The 20,737-nt window shown below is 40.7% G+C and overlaps 2 protein-coding genes across 4 annotated transcripts; one reads left to right on the forward strand and one right to left on the reverse strand.

Annotated features, from left to right (window-relative positions):
- Positions 1–10,644: 10,644 nt before the first annotated feature.
- Positions 10,645–11,130, forward strand: LOC143876893 (uncharacterized). The gene has a single exon (XM_077378574.1). It carries the CDS (start codon positions 10,645–10,647, stop codon positions 11,128–11,130), a length of 486 nt encoding a protein of 161 aa, XP_077234689.1.
- A 3,472-nt stretch (positions 11,131–14,602) lies between these two features.
- On the reverse strand, positions 14,603–19,278 carry LOC143877095 (WEB family protein At3g02930, chloroplastic-like). 3 transcript variants are annotated; one of them, XM_077378857.1, is made up of 4 exons: positions 19,057–19,278; positions 18,462–18,669; positions 16,002–18,365; positions 14,603–14,911 (listed from the first exon to the last, which is right to left on the reverse strand). In XM_077378857.1, the coding sequence occupies exons 1-3, from the start codon at positions 19,074–19,076 to the stop codon at positions 16,020–16,022; spliced, it is 2,574 nt and encodes an 857-aa protein (XP_077234972.1). In that variant the 5' UTR covers positions 19,077–19,278; the 3' UTR covers positions 14,603–14,911; positions 16,002–16,019. The 3 variants fall into 3 exon arrangements, with proteins under 3 accessions (XP_077234972.1, XP_077234973.1, XP_077234971.1); XM_077378858.1 differs by lacking the exon at positions 14,603–14,911 and adding an exon at positions 15,314–15,330; XM_077378856.1 differs by lacking the exon at positions 14,603–14,911 and having other exon boundaries at positions 15,741–18,365; positions 19,057–19,277.
- Between the last annotated feature and the right edge of the window lie 1,459 nt (positions 19,279–20,737).

A 20,737-nucleotide genomic window follows, 5' to 3' on the forward strand; every position in this document is an offset into this window, starting at 1 on the left:
GATTGACTTATTCGTCTAAAATACTTGTCATTGTAAAATACCTGCCAATACCTGTCATCAAATTCTAAATTCTAAAATAATAACCAATGATTCACTTATTCGTCATTGTATTTGATTAAGTAAAATATACATATAAAATTTGAATTTTTTTAGACTTGAGTGATATAGAGCCGTCACATGGATAAAAGGCTCATAACAATGACTCTTAACCACCTTAGATGAAGAGTGACTGCGTTTTTACGGTTTTTATGATACACTTTTAGCTTATTAAGATGTGATCTGTGAAACAACCAGTTACTCCAACAACTTGAGCTATTGGAGAAGTTGGTAAGTTAACATGGTATCAGAGCAAATGCCTGGGTTCAAACCTCCTTGATAGCACAATCCACATGCAATGGCTAAATCCAAAAGTGGGGCCACATGTGCCACGTGTAGGCCAACCCTAGAAAGTGGGGCCACATGTGAGGGGGAGTGTTAAAGTATAAAAGATTAAATACTGCCTTTCTCCAAAAGCTTGAGCTATTGGAGAAGTTGGTAAGTTAACATGATCAAATTAAATTATTTATAATCAGTCATCGACTCACATGGGGGCGGGGTTTGAAAATATCATCTCCAAAAAAAAAGAAGGAAACTTCACACTACAACCTGTCGAAAGATCAATAGAATCCCAGAACTACACTCCAAGATACAAAACAATATCAGATCCTCCCTTTAAGAAATCAATTAGATTAAAAAAATAGAGTACTCAGATAACACAAATGCTATTACCAAAAGTCAGTAACCTCACACGCATTACATTGAAATGTACAATGCAAATGATAAGCATAGCCCACACAGGCTTGTGATAGGAATTGGACTATATTCAACCTCATCAACTTTAAGCAACAAAACAAGCTTTGGACATGAGAACCCACACAAGCTTGTCTATGTCCATTACAACATATGACTTAGGATGATACATATCAATGTTGGTCAGCAGTGGAGGACTACACTGATCCTATTGAATTGATAGGCATCTTTTGTGATGATAAGGAGGATTCATTGTATGAGTGGATGAGCAAGGCTGGACAGCAGGTGTTGGATGAACAACGAGGTAATCTCTTTAGAGATGGGAATAGATGAAAAGGATATCTTGATAAGTATACAAGGGCCTCCTTAGCCCGAGGCAGATCCAATTCATCATGATGATTATTGGTCTACGGAGCCACCAATAGATAGAGATGGTGATGGGAATGCTGGTGTTTTAACCTTCTAGTGGAGGCACTGGTGAAGGGGGCAATTTGGGAGACGATCATAGGGGTAGTTTCGTAGGTGAAGCTTCTAGGCCCCTTAGCCTGTTCACAACGACGCAAGGTTTTGACCACGCTGTACAGGACCAGGACCATGGTGCACAACCACAAGCAACACAACCACAAATAGGACAAGTCTCATAACGATAACGACAGAAGCTTTGGCTCAACAATGAAGAAGATGACACCCTAGATGCTCATTCTCACAGGAGTTAATGCAGTGATAATTTTTCTGACAGTTTTGAGAGTATGAGCATTGGAGGTGGGAATTCAAGTGGAGTCAATGTTGGGAATTCAAGTGTAGTAGCAGTGTGGATCACTATGTTTATGTATGGAGACAAGGAAACTGGTTTGTAATTCTTGCAGTATACGTGGATGATATCGTTGTCACTAGGACGATAAGGAGCAGAATACCAAGCGATGGTTCACACAATCTTTGAGTTAATATGAATAAAAACAATGATGGAAGAACTGGGATTCAAGGTCCTTTGGCTATGAAGATGCACGGCAATAATCAAGCTACTAAATACAATTTTAGTAATCCTATGTTTCATGAAAGGACCAAATCGTTTAAGGTTGATTGACAATTTTTTAGTGAAAAGCTCATTAAAGAGGTGATATTTATGTCATATGTGAATTTCAAAGATCAACCTGCTGACAAATTTACAAAGGCTCTTTCACGGAATCAATATGGAAGAGTGTTCCAAGCTGGGGTGGATGACGTCTGTGCACCAGCTTGAGGGAGAGTGTTGAAGAGACAGGGCCTGCTTGTTGCTTAAATCATTTTAAGAGGCTGAATTATGTACCTTTTAATAGGGCCGATTAGTGGATGGGCCCTAGTGGCATCTTTTGTAATTTGTTTTCAATGCATAATATAAATATGACATATTCATGGGGGTTGGGAGCTAACTCACACAAATTCTTTTTTTTCTTTTCTCCTCTTCTCTCTTCTTCACTTCTTCTTTCTACTACTTTTCACCTTACATGGATAAAGGTTCTTAATGTAAACAGTATGCACAATTAATGAAATTTTTTTGAGGAAAGATAAGCCTAGCATAATTAAAATCACTAAAAGATAACATTCTGAACTTTGTTCACAACTCAAATTAATGATGACAACTTCAACTAAAACTGATAGCTTAATTGGCAGACGATTATCTGGTGAACAGAATTCCATGTTGCCGCATCATGATATGGGATATGAATTCGTAGTAGTTTTGGTTCAATAAAATTCAAATATCAATAATAATTGAAATAACCGTGCACTTGAAGAAATGACATGACAGACAAAATTAAGAATGCAAAATACCACTAATTAATTGACCAGAATTTGATCTTTTTACAAACGGATATGTCTGTTGGCAAAGATTTTCTGATGAACAAAAAATCCAAGTTCCTGCATCATGAAGTGGGATACAAATTTTAGGTACATGTTGTTCAAACTAATCAAAGTATCACAAATAATTTGAGGACTGGCTAGAAGGAGCACAAGAGAAAAAGGGAGCTAAAATACCACTAACTAACCAACATTTGACCTTTTGCAGTTCTATGCTTCCATAGGGGATGATCCAACCAAACATAAGCACAAATGCCAAAACATGATGAGCAAAACTATTTGCATTTAAATTTGAATACTAGTTTAATCCCGGCAAGCATTAGAATAATTTTGACACGCATTGGATTTGAGAGAAAACCTCTACCAGTCAAATATCCTTTGGGCAAAATTACACCCATTTACTCCAAGCATATTGAAACTTGTCTTCTAGGTTCCACTACCTGAAGTACAGAAGAAGCAAAATTTAGTGTGAATTGGCAACAGTGACAGGAAGACACAAGGTCCCAACACCTTAAGGAGAACCAGTCCTAATGATTGATCTAGAAAAGGAAAACAACAGAGTTGACCTAATGTCTTTATAACATTTGAGATAAAGAAACATTTGAGATAAAGAAGCTCCCAAATCTTTTCCTTCTTCTTTGTACCTTTTGACCCTCTCAGTCCTTTCAATGAATTCTTTACCATTCAAAAAAAAAAAAACATTTGAGATAAAGATAGTTCCAGAGTTGGCCAAAATAGTGGTTTTTTTTCTATTGAACTTGCATTTCAGACAACAGTTGACGCGAATGTTTTCCTTGCTTCCACTAGGATATGGACTTTGGTGCCATCTTCTAAGGTCTTGAAGGCAGAGTTGCCATCTGAATGATTAAAGCTAGATCTAACTATTTCCTACAAGGCAATACACACTTCCTATTAGGCGTAGGAGATGGACGGGTAGAAGTACTGACCCATAGAACAAGGGCTTCCAATGAAGGACGATGATCCTGACACCAAATCGAAAAATAACATTAAGCCTAGAGGGGAAAATGTGAGTTAGAGAAGGGGACAGTGCCGGAAAGGAATGTCAAGACAACAAGAAAAGGAGAGAGGTTTGAATCCCTCACATGTTATTTAATCATTTATACTTAAAACTCCTCCTCGCGTGTGGCCCCTCTTTTTTTGGGTTGGTCATACACGAGACACATGTTGCCCCTCTTTTGGAATGGCTGTACACATGTATTTTTAATATCAACGAGGTTTTGTGTTTTGAACCAAGGACCTGCCGTTAGGAAATAGCTCTGGTACCATGTGAAACAACCAATTACTCCAAAAGCTTAAGTTGTTAGTGTGTGTTATTTAATCATTTATACTAAACAGTTTAGAAATCCTAGAGTTTGAGGGCTCAAAATTTCGAAATGACAGAATTTGGAGGTGAAAAAAAGGGATCCATTCGTCTTTCAAGGAACAGAAGAGACAATGGACTTTCTCACATCTATAATATAGGTACATTCTCCTTTTAATGTTTCATCTCTTTCTTTTTCTCCTCGTTCTTTTCCATCTACTTCATTCCTCTTTTCCACTTTCTCCTACCATCATTATGCTCCTCTTCCTCACCATGTCAAAATCACAACTTTCGAGGATTTTGTTGGTTGGGGGTGTTCCTCTCGTGCCATTCAAAGATAATGAAAAAGAGTGCAAGGGTCTTCAAATTTAACTTTTATGGCCACAAAATATGTTTTGTTTGTATGAAAGTCCCAAGACAGGGTGTCACCTACACTGACACAGAAAAACACATAATCTAGATGGCAGCACTTGCATATGATGCGATGGCAAGTGTCTAGCTATGTCTAACATGTTGCGGTGGAGACCTGTTTAGAAAAAAAGGACTAGAAACAAATGAAGCCATCCGTGAAATTGGGAAAGCAAAGAGGCACCCCCCCCCTCACCCAAGACGCTCAAATCTCTAAGGAATACATATAGACCAGCCCCCTACTTCCAAGATAAAAGAAAAGCCTCACCAGCGCTCCATTCCCTCCACCCCTAGTCACTCCCACAACTCCTATGAGGTCCTTGGAGAGATGGAAGAAGATAAAAACCAGCTTGAGAAAATTGAAGGCCATGGGATGTAAGCTCCCTCTATAACTAGAGTGATCCATCCACTTCTCTTGCAGCCATCGTGTCTAGCCCAGGGCCCATATGTAAAGACGAGAGCCATCCAGTGATTCTTGAGCCAGAGAATACGAGGATATAATCAGAAGATGATAGACCTCCTGGATCACAGGAAACATGGCTCCACCTGAGTATGAGGCACTACTCTTGGGGTCTCGTGTTTGTCCTTTTCTGTTGCTTGTTGAGTTTGTCTTCAAGGAGTATCTTGTCCCTAGTAGTTCTTCCCTGTCTCTTAGGCATTGTACTAAGGATTGGGCAGTGATCTTGGTCCTTCCATTGTATCATCTTACTTTTTTAGTATACTGGTAGGGGTCCCCACTCAGCCCTTAAGAAAAAAAAAATTACTTCTACCACCATTATAACAACAAAATCGAGGTCCATCAAGCTAGGCACACATGTATTCCGCCACATGTGCTACATCATAAACCTACTTAACGGATTCAAAAAATCGATAAAACTCTAAAACATAATGACCAAAAAATGCAAAATTTTGGCCCAAATGGACATGAGTTGAGCTGATGAAGATGAAGATGATCAGCTAATTTAAGCTAATTTAAGCTGTTGCTTCCTTAATTTGAATGAAGTACAAAAAATGTGGATAGAAACTGACTGCAAACCAGGTAACTAAGAAGAAGCATTCATAATGTCTGTTGCATTCAAAATATGAAATTGGGGCAGTCCGACCCAACAGAACCCGAGGTTTCCATATGATCATACTGACCCAATTACAAAAAGAAACAGAGTAAATACGAAGAACATAAGCAGAGAAAAATCAAATATTAGAACAAAGATTAATATCCACCGGTGAAAACAAATACCACCTCATATAGCTTATATGAGGTGGCGCTTAAAAACATAAGGGGCCCACTTTGTTTGGATGATCCAAAGCATTCATATGATAGGCCCTCACATAGATAGGTTATGCCCAAAAAATCAATTTCATAGGATCATCCTAACCCTTCCATTGGTGGAGGTTGAAATGGATGGGAATAAACCTCCATAAATCTGCCCATTTTTAACCTCCATAAATGGAAGGGTTAGGATGATCCTATGGACCTGATTTTTTGTAGGCACCATATCCATCTAAGGGCCTTTCAAATGAGTGGTTTCGATCACCCCAAAAATGTGGGCCCCTTATGTTTTGTGAGCACCACCTCATATAAGCTATATGAGGTGACACCTTAGGAACTCTATTCTCTTTTATAAAATATAATTTTAGGAAAGAAGACCTACCCACTATTCCACCGTAGAGTTTTTCAATCCTAGTGAATACAAAACCCTGAAATTATAGTCGAGAATAAAGAAATCCTGAAAAAAACCGGAACGGTGTAAATTTACAATTTCATTTCCACGTAAGAACTTAGAATTCATGCCACATAGAGTGAAATTTGGAATTTAGGGTTTGGACCTGCCTGCTACCACTACCAGGAAGATTATAAGGGAAATCACTGCTTTCGATTTGCACGACGTTGTCATCATTGTCGAACAAAGACAGACTAGACCGTCTATCTAATGGGTCCCGTGCCATGGTGGGACCAAGTGACCCCGATAGGAGAGAAACAAGCGGGTTCTTATACGAAGGGTGTTACGGTCCCTCCTTTTGGCAAGACTTTATTTTAGCAAGCTTTATTTTTAGCACTGTTATGTCGTCTTTCCTATTTTACATATTCTATCTTTGGGTTAATTCCTATTCGAGAACCCATATATCATCTATATAATTTAGATGCCGTATGGCTAGTGGATTATGCGAAATTCTATTGCTTTCTTGCTTATTGGGAGGCCCGGGTTACCTTGAATCAACCCATTTCTCTTTCTCTTTCCCTCTCTTTTTTATTTTCTCATCGTTGGAACTTAGGGTTCTATCAACTTGGTATCAGAGCACTTTCCTGGTGCATGGTACTGACTCGCCATCAGAAAGAGTTTTCCGGCATCACCGACCTTCAACTCTATTCCATGGCGGATGCCTTGAAAGCTGAAATCAGAGAAGAACTCGATGCGGTTTATCAGGCATGATTCAACAATATTGAGACCCAGTTACAAAAGACCACGGATCTTCTTCTGCAAACACGTCCGTCACCTGAGTCAACCATTACTCATGACAATTCGGATGCAGGACTTAGATCTGTCAATACACAGGATCGACAAGACGAAGATCGTGTTCGTCGGGAAGGCGGTTCCGGCTCTGAACGAGAGCAATATTGTCCCCGTATGAAGATAGACTTCCCACGATGGGATGGTAGTGATCCAGAGGGATGGGTGACACGAGCGGAACGTTTCTTCCGATTCTATCAAACTCCCATCGACCAACGGGTTACCATCGCCTCCATTAATTTAGAAGGTGATGCCATCCAATGGTTCAAGTGGTTTGAGGGGATCTATCATGGATCGCCAAACTGGAGAGAGTTTGTAGATGGATTGATAGTCCGTTTCGGCCCTTCCTAGTATGAGAACGTTCACAGCGAGTTAGCAAAGATAAGGCAAACTACGACGGTTTTAGAGTATCAAAGCCGTTTCGAACGACTCGCCAATCGTGCACAAGATTGGTTGGAGCCTCAGTTAGTGGGAACATTTATTGAAGGATTTCGCCCGGAAATTCGGCGAGAAGTCAAGATGTATTCGCCTCGCACTATGTCCTCGGCAATCTCTTATGCCAGGTTACAGGAAGAGCGTCTGAATGAAGATAGTCGACGGTCTTTCCTTACCACAACTAGTCGACCTTCCGAAGTCTCTCGGCAGAACTCTACAAAGGTCGTTAGTCAAAACCATCCAGTGAAGCGGTTGACAGACGCAGAGCTCAAGGATCGAATGGCAAAAGGATTATGCTGGCGATCTGATGAGAAGTGGCATAGGGGTCACCAATGTAAGGAAAAACGACTTCTGATGATTGATGTTGCCGATGACTCTGATGACCCAGGAGAAGAGGGTGGGGATAGTGATGAACCAGAACAAGAGGACCCCGAGGGTAATAATGACCCCGTTGCTATTTCTGTCAATGCTCTCGCTCGTTATTCGTCACCCCAAACTATGCGAGTCAATGGATTCATCAAACGTCAACCTGTGACGATCCTAATAGACTCGGGTAGTACCGATAATTTTCTTGATGAACGGATGGCCAAAAGAATCGCTTGTCCTATAGAGCAGTCAACCAAGTTTGATGTAAAGGTAGTCGACGGAAGAACTTTGACAAGTGCGGGAAGATGCTCTCATGTGAAAATTTTCGTACAAGATCACGAGTTAACCACAGATTTGTTTTTACTACCATTAGATGGTTGTGACATTGTTTTGGGAGCGCGTTGGTTACGCACATTGGGTGACATTACTTGGAATTTTTCAAAGCTACTTATGCAGTTCACACTGGAAGGGAAGGCGGTCACGATCAAAGGCAGGAATGACAACGCCGTTACAACAGTGAGCAACCATTGCATGGAGCGCATCCTCCGAAAGGGATGTGACGCTTACCTATTGCATCTTCGGTCACTTGATCAACCACATTCTCAACCAATGATGGAACATGAGATAGAGTTGCTATTGTCAGAGTTCCCTGACATTTTTGAGGAGCCCAAGGGTTTGCCACCACATCGTACCCATAATCATCACATTCCTCTCATTCCGGGTAGCAGTCCTGCAAATATCCGTCCTTATCGTTACCCCCATATCCAGAAAGAAGAGATCGAGAAGATAGTTCGGGAAATGTTGCAAACAGGGATCATCCGGCCCAGTGTCACTCCACATTCATCTCCAGTGCTTCTAGTGCAAAAGAAGGATGGAACATGGCGTATGTGTGTCGATTATCGGGCATTGAATCAGATCACCGTCAAAGATAAATATCCGATCCCGGTCGTGGACGAACTGCTTGACGAGCTTAGCGGTGCTCAATACTTCTCCAAGCTAGATCTTCGATCTGGGTACCACCAGATTAGAGTGCACGAGGAAGACATCCCAAAGACGGCTTTCCGGACTCATGACGGCCACTACGAGTTTCTTGTGATGCCGTTTGGATTGACCAACGCACCATCCACCTTCCAGAGCTTGATGAATGACATTTTTAGGCCACACCTATGTAAGTTCATTTTGGTATTTTTCGATGATATTCTCATATATAGCTCGTCATTTACGGATCATCTGCACCATATTCGTATTACTCTCACCCTCTTGCGAGAGCATTCCTTGTTTGTGAAGAAGTCTAAATGCAGCTTGGAGAAATATGAGGTAGAGTACTTGGGTCACGTCATTTCTAGTAAGGGAGTGGCAGCAGATCCTTCCAAGATCAAGGCTATGATAGAATGGCCTGCACCCAAGTCCGTCAAGGCATTACGCAGATTTCTCGGCTTAACTGGTTACTACCGCAAGTTCGTGAAAGATTATGGCAAAATCAGCGCACCATTAACAGCCCTTTTACGGAAGGATTCCTTCAAATGGAATTCAAAAGGTGATATAGCTTTGACGGGATTGAAGAATGCCATGTCATCCATGCCAGTCTTGGCCCTTCCTGATTTCAATAAAAAGTTTGTTCTAGAGTGCGATGCTTCCAGGGTAGGCATTGGCGGTGTATTGATGCAGGACGGTCGTCCATTGGCTTTCACTAGCAAGGCCCTTTCTCCGCTACACCAGAAATTTTCAGTATATGACAAAGAAATGCTAGCCATTGTTCATTCTGTTCAGAAATGGAGGCCTTACTTGATTGGACGTCGCTTCCAAATCAGGACAGACCATAGAAGTTTAAAATATTTTTTGGAGCAGAGGATATCTTCTATGGAATAACAGAAGTGGGTATCGAAGTTGCTAGGCTATGATTATGAAATCATCTATAAAAAGGGGTCCGAGAATGTAGTCGCTGATGCGTTGTCCCGTATTCCAGAGCAAGCACAGCTAGCTGCGATATCTATGCCTTGGTGCGCCGATTTGGATGACATCAAGAAGGAATGGGTGGACTACCCGACTACGCAAGGAATTATTCAAAAGCTGCAACATGATGCTACAAGTGTACCTCATTACACTTGGAATGGAGTTGACTTGAGGTATAAGGGTCGATTGGTGCTGACAGCCACTTCAGCCCAAAAGCATGTCCTACTTCAGGAGATGCACTCTTCCCCAACTGCTGGTCACTCTGGATATCTTCGGACCTACAAACGACTATCACGTGCCTTTTACTGGCAGGGCATGCGAAAGGACGTCAAGCAATTTGTTGAAGAGTGTGATGTATGCCAACAAAATAAAGGGGAGACAATGGCTAGTCCTGGCTTGCTTCAGCCCTTACCTATTCCAGATCAGATATGGACTGACATTTCTATGGATTTCATCGATGGACTACCAATATCCCAAGGAAAGAATGCTATATTCGTGGTTGTTGATCGCTTGACAAAATACAGTCACTTCTGCCTGCTATCCCACCCCTACATTGCTTTGACTATTGCACAAGTGTTCATCGACAACATATTCAAGTTGCATGGGATGCCTCAGTCTATTGTTAGTGATCGTGATCTTGTATTCACTAGCAAGTTTTGGAACGAACTCTTCCAGTTACAGGGTACCAAGCTGAAAATGAGCACATCATACCACCCGCAGACCGACGGACAAACAGAGGTGGTTAATCGGTGTCTGGAAACTTATCTCCGCTGCTTTACTAGTGACCGTCCCAAGGACTGGGTCCGATGGCTCCCGTGGGCTGAGTGGTGGTATAACACTACTTATCATTCTGCGACTAAGACGACGTCGTTCGAGGTGGTCTACGGGCGCCCACCTCCTCTCATCACCTCTTATACACATGGGTCATCTAATGTCCATCAGGTGGATTGTGACTTGCGAGACCGCGAGACCGCGATCGTATCCTTAAGCTCTTAAAAGGAAAACTTAGATGGGGCCCAAGCTCGTATGAAGCAGCAAGCAGACAAGCATTGGTTGGAACGTGAATTTCAGGTTGGAGATTCGGTCTATCTTCGTCTACAGCCTTATCGGCAGACCTCGATCAATGTTCGTGCATTTAGGAAGTTATCATCCAAGTTCTATGGGCCATACAAAGTGCTTGAACGAATTAGGCATGTAGCCTATCGATTGGACCTTCCAGAAGGGGCTAAGATACACCCTGTCTTTCACGTGTCTCTCTTGAAGAAAAGGGTGGGTGATACAATTGTGGCCCAGAGCCAACTTCCGGATATTCTTCTAAATGGAGAGCTCAAAATCCAACCGCAGACTATGTTGGAACGACGGATGGTCAAGCGTGGTAATCGGGCCGTGACAGAGATATTGGTGCAATGGACAAATGCCAGCAGAAGATGCTACATGGGAATCCTTTCAGTCGTTACAAGAAAGATTTCCGGAGTTTGTTGCTGGTCAACCTTGAGGACAAGATTGGATTGAAGGGCGGGAGGATGTTACGGTCCCTCCTTTTGGTAAGACTTTATTTTAGCAAGCTTTATTTTTAGCACTGTTATGTTGTCTTTCCTATTTTACATATTCCATCTTTGGGTTAATTCCTATTCGGGAATCCATAGATCGTCTATATAATGTAGATGTCATATGGCTAGTGGATTATGTGAAATTCTATTGCTTTCTTGTTTATTGGGAGCTCGAATCAACCCATTTCTCTTTCTCTTTCCCTCTCTTTTTAATTTTCTCATCGTTGGAACTTAGGGTTCTATCAAAGGGTCAAGGATGGGCATCTTCCTAGGAAAAATATGAACAGCTAGAAGCACAAGTAGGGCCCACTTGTTAAATGATCCAAACCATTTATCTGTTACCCCTTACTATGGATGGGCTACGCAACGCAGCAAAGTCGACTCCCATCGGAGGACCATATCCTTCTGATTTGTGACTGATTACAGGCCGTTACTTCTTTTTCGAACCATCCAAATATTGGCCTCAACTATATGGTTAGGATTAGGATTGTCCCATTTAGTGAATTTTGTTTCGTGGCCCATCCATAACAAGTGAGACCGCTTGTACGTCCTGCTCTAGCTCAATCCGTTTTTTGTTTTGAAACATGTGCACGTGTACCATGCAAAATTTTCGTCTTTTTACGAGTTATTAAGCGTCACAGGTATTTTCATCTTTTCACGAGGTTACTTTCGTCTTTTCAAGTATAATGACATTTTGAATTTCTTAGAAGTAAAAAAAAAATCTACCACGACTATTTTGGTCACAAACTCTCCCATGTACTATCTATTTGTATACTGTACTATCTCTATCTCCCTTTGTTTTTTTATTTTCTGGCCCTCAGTCAAATCCAGATCAACGTGCAGACTAAAGGGCATAAAAAGAGAGTTGTAAAAGAGAGAGGGAGAGAACATTCCATGTGGTAATGCGTTCAGCAGCAACGTGCCTCTGCAACTGTTTCCAAACACGACAATTCCTCTCAGATTAAAATAAAAGATAGAAACCAGGCATTGATCCAAGACACCCATCTTTCTTAGTTGTACAGCATTCAGGGTAGGGCTGCACATGGTTCGGTCCGGTTCGGTTTTGGGGGATTTCTTGAACCGAACCGATGGCATCGGTTTGGAAAATTTCCAAACCGTAACCGAACCGTTTGGGGGTCAAACCGAACCAAACCAAACCGATCTTGACCGGATCAGTTCGGTTCGGTTCACGGTTTATCCGATTTCCTTGAGTTGGATTGCTGCTACTTTTATTCTTTTGGTCTTTGGTGTTATATTTCCGCCCATTTATTTACTTGGAACCACCCATTTTGGTCGGTCTCTTCTCTTTCCAGTTAAATACATTAGATTTGGGTGTGCCAAGTAAAGAAAATTGATATATATATATATATATATATATATATATATATATATATATATATATGATTTATAACAAAAAATAAAAAATGGCAAAAATACCATTGGTCCATCGGTTCGGTTCGGTTTTTCCGGTTAAAATTTTTCCTAGACCGTGACCGAACCGATCCAAACGGTTTATGAAAAACCGAAACCGTGACCGAACCAATGCCACTAAAAACCGAACCGAACCAAACCGAAAGGCCCGGTTCGGTTCGGTTTATCGGTTTAGGCGGTTAAATGTGCAGCCCTAATTCAGGGGGCACGTAAAATGACTGAAATCACCTTTACCAACTTTTTGATACCTCGTGGTTTTGTATTTGGATTTGAGTTTTAGATACAAAAATATACTCCAATCATCCTCATGCTCGTGTTGCACGAGAGAGATGTCTCGCTGCTGATGCAGAATGTTCGAGGAGCAAAGCGAGGATGAAGGTAATTGCCACAAATATTGATTTTCAAATAATGTCTTGCAAAACAAATAAACAAATTGGATTTTTTTTCACTGTTGTAGCTGATTTGGAAATCTAAGAATCTGATCCACTTCCAAATCTCAACTGCAAATGTGAGAAATTCAAATCTAAATCTCATGGCTATCGAAATGTGGCCATATCTACTCTGGAATCCTTTACTTTTGGGTTTGGAAAAGAAGCCATGTTAAGAACTACCCCCGTGATAAACCGGTCGAGCCCAATATATATTTGGTGGACCAAAGCTACAGTGGTAGCAATTTCAGGAGGACTGGACGCATACATTTGCAATTTCTGAGTTCTGGGACAGGTATGTGAAATTAAGACCGTTGATCTTGTAGAACATCATGAGGCGTGCCACCCACCCAAATCGGACAACTCACGCCCAAGATATGATTGCAAAATTCAGCGTTTAGCTTTTCATAAAGGAATGATGGATCAAGGACCTAGGATCACCCAATGAAGGTGCTAATCCATGGCTTAGGATAATTCGATCGTGAGTCAGAATGTATGAAGCTGATGGCTATGAAGCGCTACATTTATGGCTTCTTAAACCAGATTATGAGACAGAACCAGTCAAGGGGATTTACATTTATTTATAAGGTAAGTAACCTGGGGGTATCATGGTCATGTATTGTACAAATACGGCGGCACATGATACAATATTCAATATTCATGTGCAAGAATGCAAGATGAAAGACGTATACAAAATACAGGCAACGATATATTCGCCCCCTCTTTTTCTCAGGGCCAAACCCATGTAGTGTAAAAAAAAGTGGTCATGACTCATAAATACAATAGAGAGGAGGTCTAGGGAAGAAAATGGGGCGAATATATCATTTCCCTAATTAAGAGGATGAGAAATGGTATTCCAAACACCCCAAACAATGCTGATGCGTTGTCACAGTTGGTGCAGACAATTGGACCCCACTAGTACTGGATCCAGTGTATTATGAAAATGAGGGAACACCATTCCAACCAGATCCGATGGGCTGTCCATAAAGAGTTAGGAAAACGCAAATTTGAGAAAACCAATTACAGGAAACAATAGAAATGCCACCACCTCAAGGGCTAATTTTCACGAGAATAGAAAAGCAATCTGGGAAGGACGAACCTCCCCCAAAGTCTCCTGCCCGGCCAATATGGGGCCAGGAATTTGGATATGAGGGTCCGACAATGGCTGTTATCTTATAACAGCAAAGGACAAAAGTATCACTGTAAATTCGTCAATTGCCTTAGTCCAAAGAAGGTGGTAGCAAGAAAAAGAAACTCAAAGAAATCGTGAAAAAAAGACAATTTTGGAAAATGCCTAGATGCAGGAATGTTGAAGGTAAAAATCCAGAGGTAAGGTAGATATCCCAAACCAGGGGTAAAAGAACAGTGGCATTATAGCTAATAAAAATCCTAAAGTGAGAATGGGCATTTTGGTCATCTAGGGAGGCATTTTGGATCAGCAACATGCCATGCCAGAGAGGATTACATGATTCAAATTGAGTAAGAGATTTCAGAAGGCTTCACATGATTGAAGGTGATAGAATTACAACTTCTGATTGGACAGAGTCCAGAAAAATCTGTTGGATGAACATAACCACACTTACATATCACAAAACTATATATAGAGTAAACCGTACAGGTGTGGCTCTTTGGCTTAAAGTCTTGGGTATGCTCCCCAGAGACGAGAGTTCGAATCCCCCTGGGCTTGCCCGATGCGCGTGGTTTATGGGTGATTGCGCCCATCCGGAGGGAATTAGTCTCAGTCCACAAAGTGGGGTGGGGACACCCTACGTCTTAAAAAAAAAAAAAAAAAAAAACTACATATAGAGTCCAGGAGTCAACCAATGAATTTCATTTACCCAATCTTCCTTCCATCACAGGACAGCCAGAGGTCTCTGCTTTAAACTGCACACAGAATATATCAACACTAACAAACCAAATAAAAAGTCCCCCAGTTATTAGTAAATAGGGTTCTTTTATGAAGGGGAAAATGAGAGGGTAGAAGGACAAGTAGGGGTTCACCTGTTCAATGATCCAAACCGTTTATCTGTAGGCCTTGCTATGGATGGGACATGCATCAAAATACACTCACATCGGACTATTCCAACTGCACAATTTGTGTTTGTTAAATGGACAACAAGAACAAACAATCAAGTATTCACGGCTGCTAATAGGGGGTTCGAATCATCTGATCCGACTGGATTTTGATGCATGGACATCCATAGCACAGCCTAACAGATAAACATTTTGGATAATAGAACAGGTGGGCCCTACTTGTACTTCAACCCACTCAAATTTCCTCTGGCATCCATTATACATGAACCCTAAAAAATATAGAAACAGGGGAGATCCATTAAACTGCCATTAAAGCAACACGACAGTAACTACGTTGAAAATTTAAATACCACAGTAACTATCATTTCCATGCCAAAAAAACCACCATTTACCCACTCAATGGGTGACTCAATGTGCATCTATATACATTTAGAAAGAATTGCTCAATATGAAGATATTTTTTCATAAATTTTGTCTATTGAAGATCCAAACATAACTGCTGCGAATGGCAATATTCATAGCTGCCTGGTTCATGGATGGTTGAAATAGAATGCAACAGTATCATGAAATATTTCTAGTCCATTTATGATAATCACTTCTAATTTTATGAGGAGAGAAGTGAATCTGGTATTATTGCAGACAACTGGAAGTAAGAGTCATCAGTGTGAAGAACAGGATAAATATGCAATCATACAAGTTATCATTCATCTCCGTGAATAAAGCAGAAAAACAGAGAGAGAAGAAGCTCCAAGGCTCATTACATGTAAGACCCGCAAGAGAACAACAGAGATAGTTTCAGATAAACCTCTTATACTGCTACAATTTAAAGACAAGTATGTAAGAAAAAGGTACCAGGCACCAAACATAATGAAGGCAATTGAAGGCTTAAAAGCATAACAACTTAGCTGATCATAACATTCTCCAAAAAGAGAGTAAATACCTGTAATTGGGACAGCAATTACTTGGGGCTGCTCTTCTTCTTCAATAAACTCCCAAACTTGTGTAGTAATGCCTTCTTCTTCTTGTGATGTTGCTTCGATGGAGAGCTTCCACCATTGTTGATAGCCTCTGATCCATTTATCTGATCAAAGCTATCACTATCAATCTTCGAGTCTAATTCTTCATCAAATGATTCTGGTTCAGTCTCTCTTTCAGGCGACAAGTCCTTGGAAACTTTGTAGTTGTCCCACATTTTAAACTCGACCTCGACAGAGTTTTCTTCTTTGGTATTTCCACTCACATTCTCTTCTCTTGCTTCCATCAGACCCACATTCCTTGAAATATCTTCTCTGTGTCCCTCAGGCTGTCCCATGGGAAGTTCTGACTTGGCTTTCTCATGTTCTCTATCATCCACAGTCTCTTCAACAAACTCATCCATCTTTGACAGTAAATCATAGTCTTTTTCACTATTTGATAGCTCACCATTTTCTTCCATCCTCTTGGCTGAGGCCTCGTCAAGAAGCTTAGAAAGCTCTTCGACTTTCTTGAGGGCAGTGGCTTCTCTAGTTTGGAGGTCATCGTTCTCTTGGGTAATGCTTTGCAACTCATTCTCTTTGTCCAACAACCTCTCCTTCAGTTGCAAACTCTCAGCCTTAGCTTTCTCTGCAACCTCTTTTTCAAAATTCGCCTCAGATTCTACTTGCTTTAGTGTTTTGAGCAGCCTAGCGCCATCTTCCTTAGCAGCACGTGTCTCTTCCTCAGCTTCTTTGAGTAAATTAACCAACCTATCCATTTCTCTTTTCATGGACACAGTTTCTTCTTCTGATTTTCTGATAGCATTCACAAAACTAAGCTCTTTTTCATCCCACTCGTCCTTTGAATCTTTGGCCAGCCTATCCATTTCACTTTTAACAGAAGCGATTTCTTCTTCCGACTTTCTAATAGCAATGACAAAATCGAGCTCTTTTTCACCCAATTCAGCTTTTGAACTTTTGGCTTCGAGCTCACATCTTTCGACTGTGTTTTTGAGGTGCTCAATCTCATCCTTTGCTTCATCAAGCATGGCCTCATACTTCTCTTCAGTCCTCCGTAAAACCAACTTCAAAACTTCTATTTGAGAGAATGCATTCTCGAGCTCGGCTTGAATTGTTGAGAGCTTTTCCTTTGCATCTCTTGCTTCCGTGGAGACTTCATGCAAAGCTGATGCCAAACTTTCCATTGCCTTTTTACTCTTATCTTCTTCATCTCTAGAGGCCTCCAGGTCACTTATCAGCTTGTTCTTCTCCTCTAACAAGCTTTGAATGCTAGAAGCGGCAAGCAATTCGTTGTCTAGTGCCTGCATTTTCTCCTCCTTCACACTTTCAAGCTCCAATTTTAAATTCTCAACAGTTTTTGTCATTTCCATGGCTTCTTGCTTCGCAGCTTCAAGATGCCGTTCTGATTCCTCTAGAAGCCCTTTATGTGTCCTAAGTGAAATCTCCAATGATTCAACACGCCCTCTAAGAGAACCAATCTCGGATTCCGAACTTTGCAACAAAATATTGCTCCCCTCCAATTGCTTCATCACTGAAACAAGTGACTCCGATGCAGATCTCTCAGATTGTGTTGCTTCCTCAACCCTAAGTTCCAAAATCTCCGACTTCTTCTTCCACTCGTCTACTAAATTACTTGCATCTGATTCAGCCCTCTTCGCATCACTTACCTTGATCCTAAGTTCTTCAATCAAACCCTCCATCGCAGCCAATTTCCCTTCATCCGTTTTTGCCTTCTCAAGTTCTTCCTTCAGTGAATCAACCTCGGAATTCAGCCTCTTAACTAGCTCATCATCTTCATTCGTCTTTGTCTCCATCTTAGAATCAAGCAAGGCTCTCAAGCGACCCAATTCTCCGGACATAAACTCTACCTTCTCAGCATTGATTTCCGCAATCTTCATTGCGTCATCGGCATGACTCAACGCTGTGTTTTTTGCATCAGAGATCATTGCCAAATCATGTTTCGCCCTCTCGAGCTCCTGAGTAGTAGATGCCAATGCAGTGACATCCAAAGCATGTTGGCTCCGAACAGCCTCGAGTTCTTTCTGCCATTCCTCCTCCCTCTTCTGAGCTGTCTCAATACCCGCCTGCTCCAATTCATCAGCCCTGAATTTGTCAATCTCAGAATTCTCCTCGGCTCGCTTCTTAGCAACCAAAGCATCATTGAGCTTCTCATTTGCCTCATCAGCCAACCTCTTTACCTCCTCCAATTCTTCAAGAACCCGCGCCTTCTCTTTCTCAACGGACGCTACCCGCTCCTTTGCCTTCTTCAGATCCTCCTGAACCAGACCCAATTGTGCTTGCAGCTCTGATCCCTTCACCACTCGTTGTTTCTATAGTAATAATCCAAATGCCAAATGAAAAATCACATGAGTCTCAAAAAATAAATAATCTTAGAAATTGGGTGTCAGGGTTTTTTTCCAACTTACATCAGGAGGAGTACTGATCTTGGGTGATCGGCGATCAACACTGGACTTGAAATCTACTGATCTAGGTGATGATGAATCGAATGAAAGACGCGATTTTTGAAGGGGAGAGGGTGAATTTGAGTCTGATTTAGCTGGTCCTTTTGCTAATTTGCTAACCCTAGGAGTTGCTGGTGAAGTTTTGTTGGGTATAGTTTCAGATAAACCGGATCTGTTCAAAACCAAAATCTCAGATTCCATAATGAATTAAATAAAACCACAAAGGTAAGAGCACACATACAAAACGCCATTTACTATCCAAAATTTCAAAAAAGAAGAGGAGGATCCAAGTCCCAAATTCATTATCAACATCAAATCAATATATCCGAGAGACAAATGATGCCTAAAAAAAACCCTAAAATTTCGAAGAAAATTAAGAACCCTAATTAGAATCTTACAAATGGGTCAAACAAGAAACAGAGAAAAATAAGCGGAAAAAAAAAGTGGACATGAATACACATGACATAGCAACAGCAAAACAAAGTAAATAGATCTCACATTGAAACAGAATGGAGGAAAATAAAACCACGATCAGATCTGGAAAGGAAATTATACTTACTTGGTTTTGGAGGAATGCATGGTTGTTTTCAAGTGTTCAAGAGAAAGGAGAGATTGGAAATGGAGGTGGAGAGACTCAAGATTTTTCAGTTTGGAGAAATATATAGATTCTATATAATGAGGACAATGTAAGAACAGAAAAGAATTTCTCAGCAGAATAAATCCAGGTAATTATCTCCTTTGGTCTCACCGTGTCAGAGAAGAGAGAAGTAGTAATGCTCCCAGCTTAGCTTACCAACCTTTTGCAGAGAAACCTGGTGGTAGATTACTATAATGTCCCTGCTTTTTCTGAAAGTAAGAAATGCCCGTGTCTAGAGAATATAACAAATAAGCCCCTAAGCATATTCGATATCACAGAAATGCCACTCTCGGAAAATACTCGACACACTATTTTTTACGCATGCATATATTTCTACTGTAATGTACAGTTCCTCTGTAGAGAGGAGGGCTCGGATCAACTTATAGAGATGATTTTTTGGGCACAACCTAGATGTGACCCATCAAATGGATGGTTTCGATCTTCCTATGGCGTGGGGCCGTGGGCTGTCAGTACTTTTTGAAAAATACTGGATATTCGGTCTTGCACCATATAAAATCTTCCTATGTGTGTATGTGTGTGTGAGTTACTTTTATCTCCTTTGTTCATTTGTAAGCAGTGTTTAAAAATGAAGATGTGGGTCATAATGTGGCCAGAACAAATCCAGTTATCTCCTTACGGCTGGTCGACTAATCGGTTCTCAGAACTCCAGAGAGCCCATGATTATGTGGGGGAACTTTTGAAACTGCGTTTGTAAGGGCTTTGATTAGGGCTCATGTTTGCTATGAATTTTTTTTCTTATAATCATGCGGATCCAATTCACAAGATAAAAAGGGCTGCAAATGTGCGAAATCAAAATCAAAATCTTCTCGGCATCCAAACGGGCCCTAATATAATAGAAAGATAATAAACATTATAAGTATTTATACATTATCATAAAATAAATATATATATATATATATATATATATATATATATATATATATATATATATATATATAAAGAATAATTAAAAAATACCATATGTGCCACCATATCATCATAAACAAAAGGTCGCACCACTAACACTAACACTAGGTGAATAACAATAATAGGTATCCACTAAGGGTCATTGAAATTCATATGCTAAAAAAAATTTAAATTAATCAATGATCTTTTTAAAGAGAGAGAAAGATAAGAGTAAAGTTTTGGCAGGATAAGTGGTGTTCCCAAGAGCCTCTAATGCATGTTTTCCCCGACCTTTCCCCGAGGTACATCTAATGAAGAAGCTTTTGTGAAGGATTGTCTTGAGAGAGATATAGATTTGGTATTGCGAGAAGTTGATTTTAGAAGATTTTTTAATTGGAAAGTGAATAGTGAGGCATCTCTTATTCATTTATTGGAATCTCATTATATTGTTGGCTGATGTTGGATAAAAAATCAAGGATTTGGATAAGATCAAAGGGTTTGGATGCTCTCTACTTCATCAACTCATTCTACTCCCATTTGGCTTCTTCTTCCTTTCCCTCGCCCTCACAGCTTTCCAAAGTATGAATCCTCCTAGCGCCACCAAGGGTTAGAGCGTTTGGATGGTCTGTTTTTCATAGTAGGCTTCGGACTGCTGATCATCTCCTGCAATGTCACTTTTTATAATTGATCATTGTGT

This window comes from Tasmannia lanceolata, unplaced genomic scaffold (assembly GCF_043159265.1).
Source record: "Tasmannia lanceolata isolate RefF3 unplaced genomic scaffold, GAP_Taslan_0.1 ptg000005l, whole genome shotgun sequence".
Taxonomy (NCBI): Eukaryota; Viridiplantae; Streptophyta; class Magnoliopsida; order Canellales; family Winteraceae; genus Tasmannia; species Tasmannia lanceolata.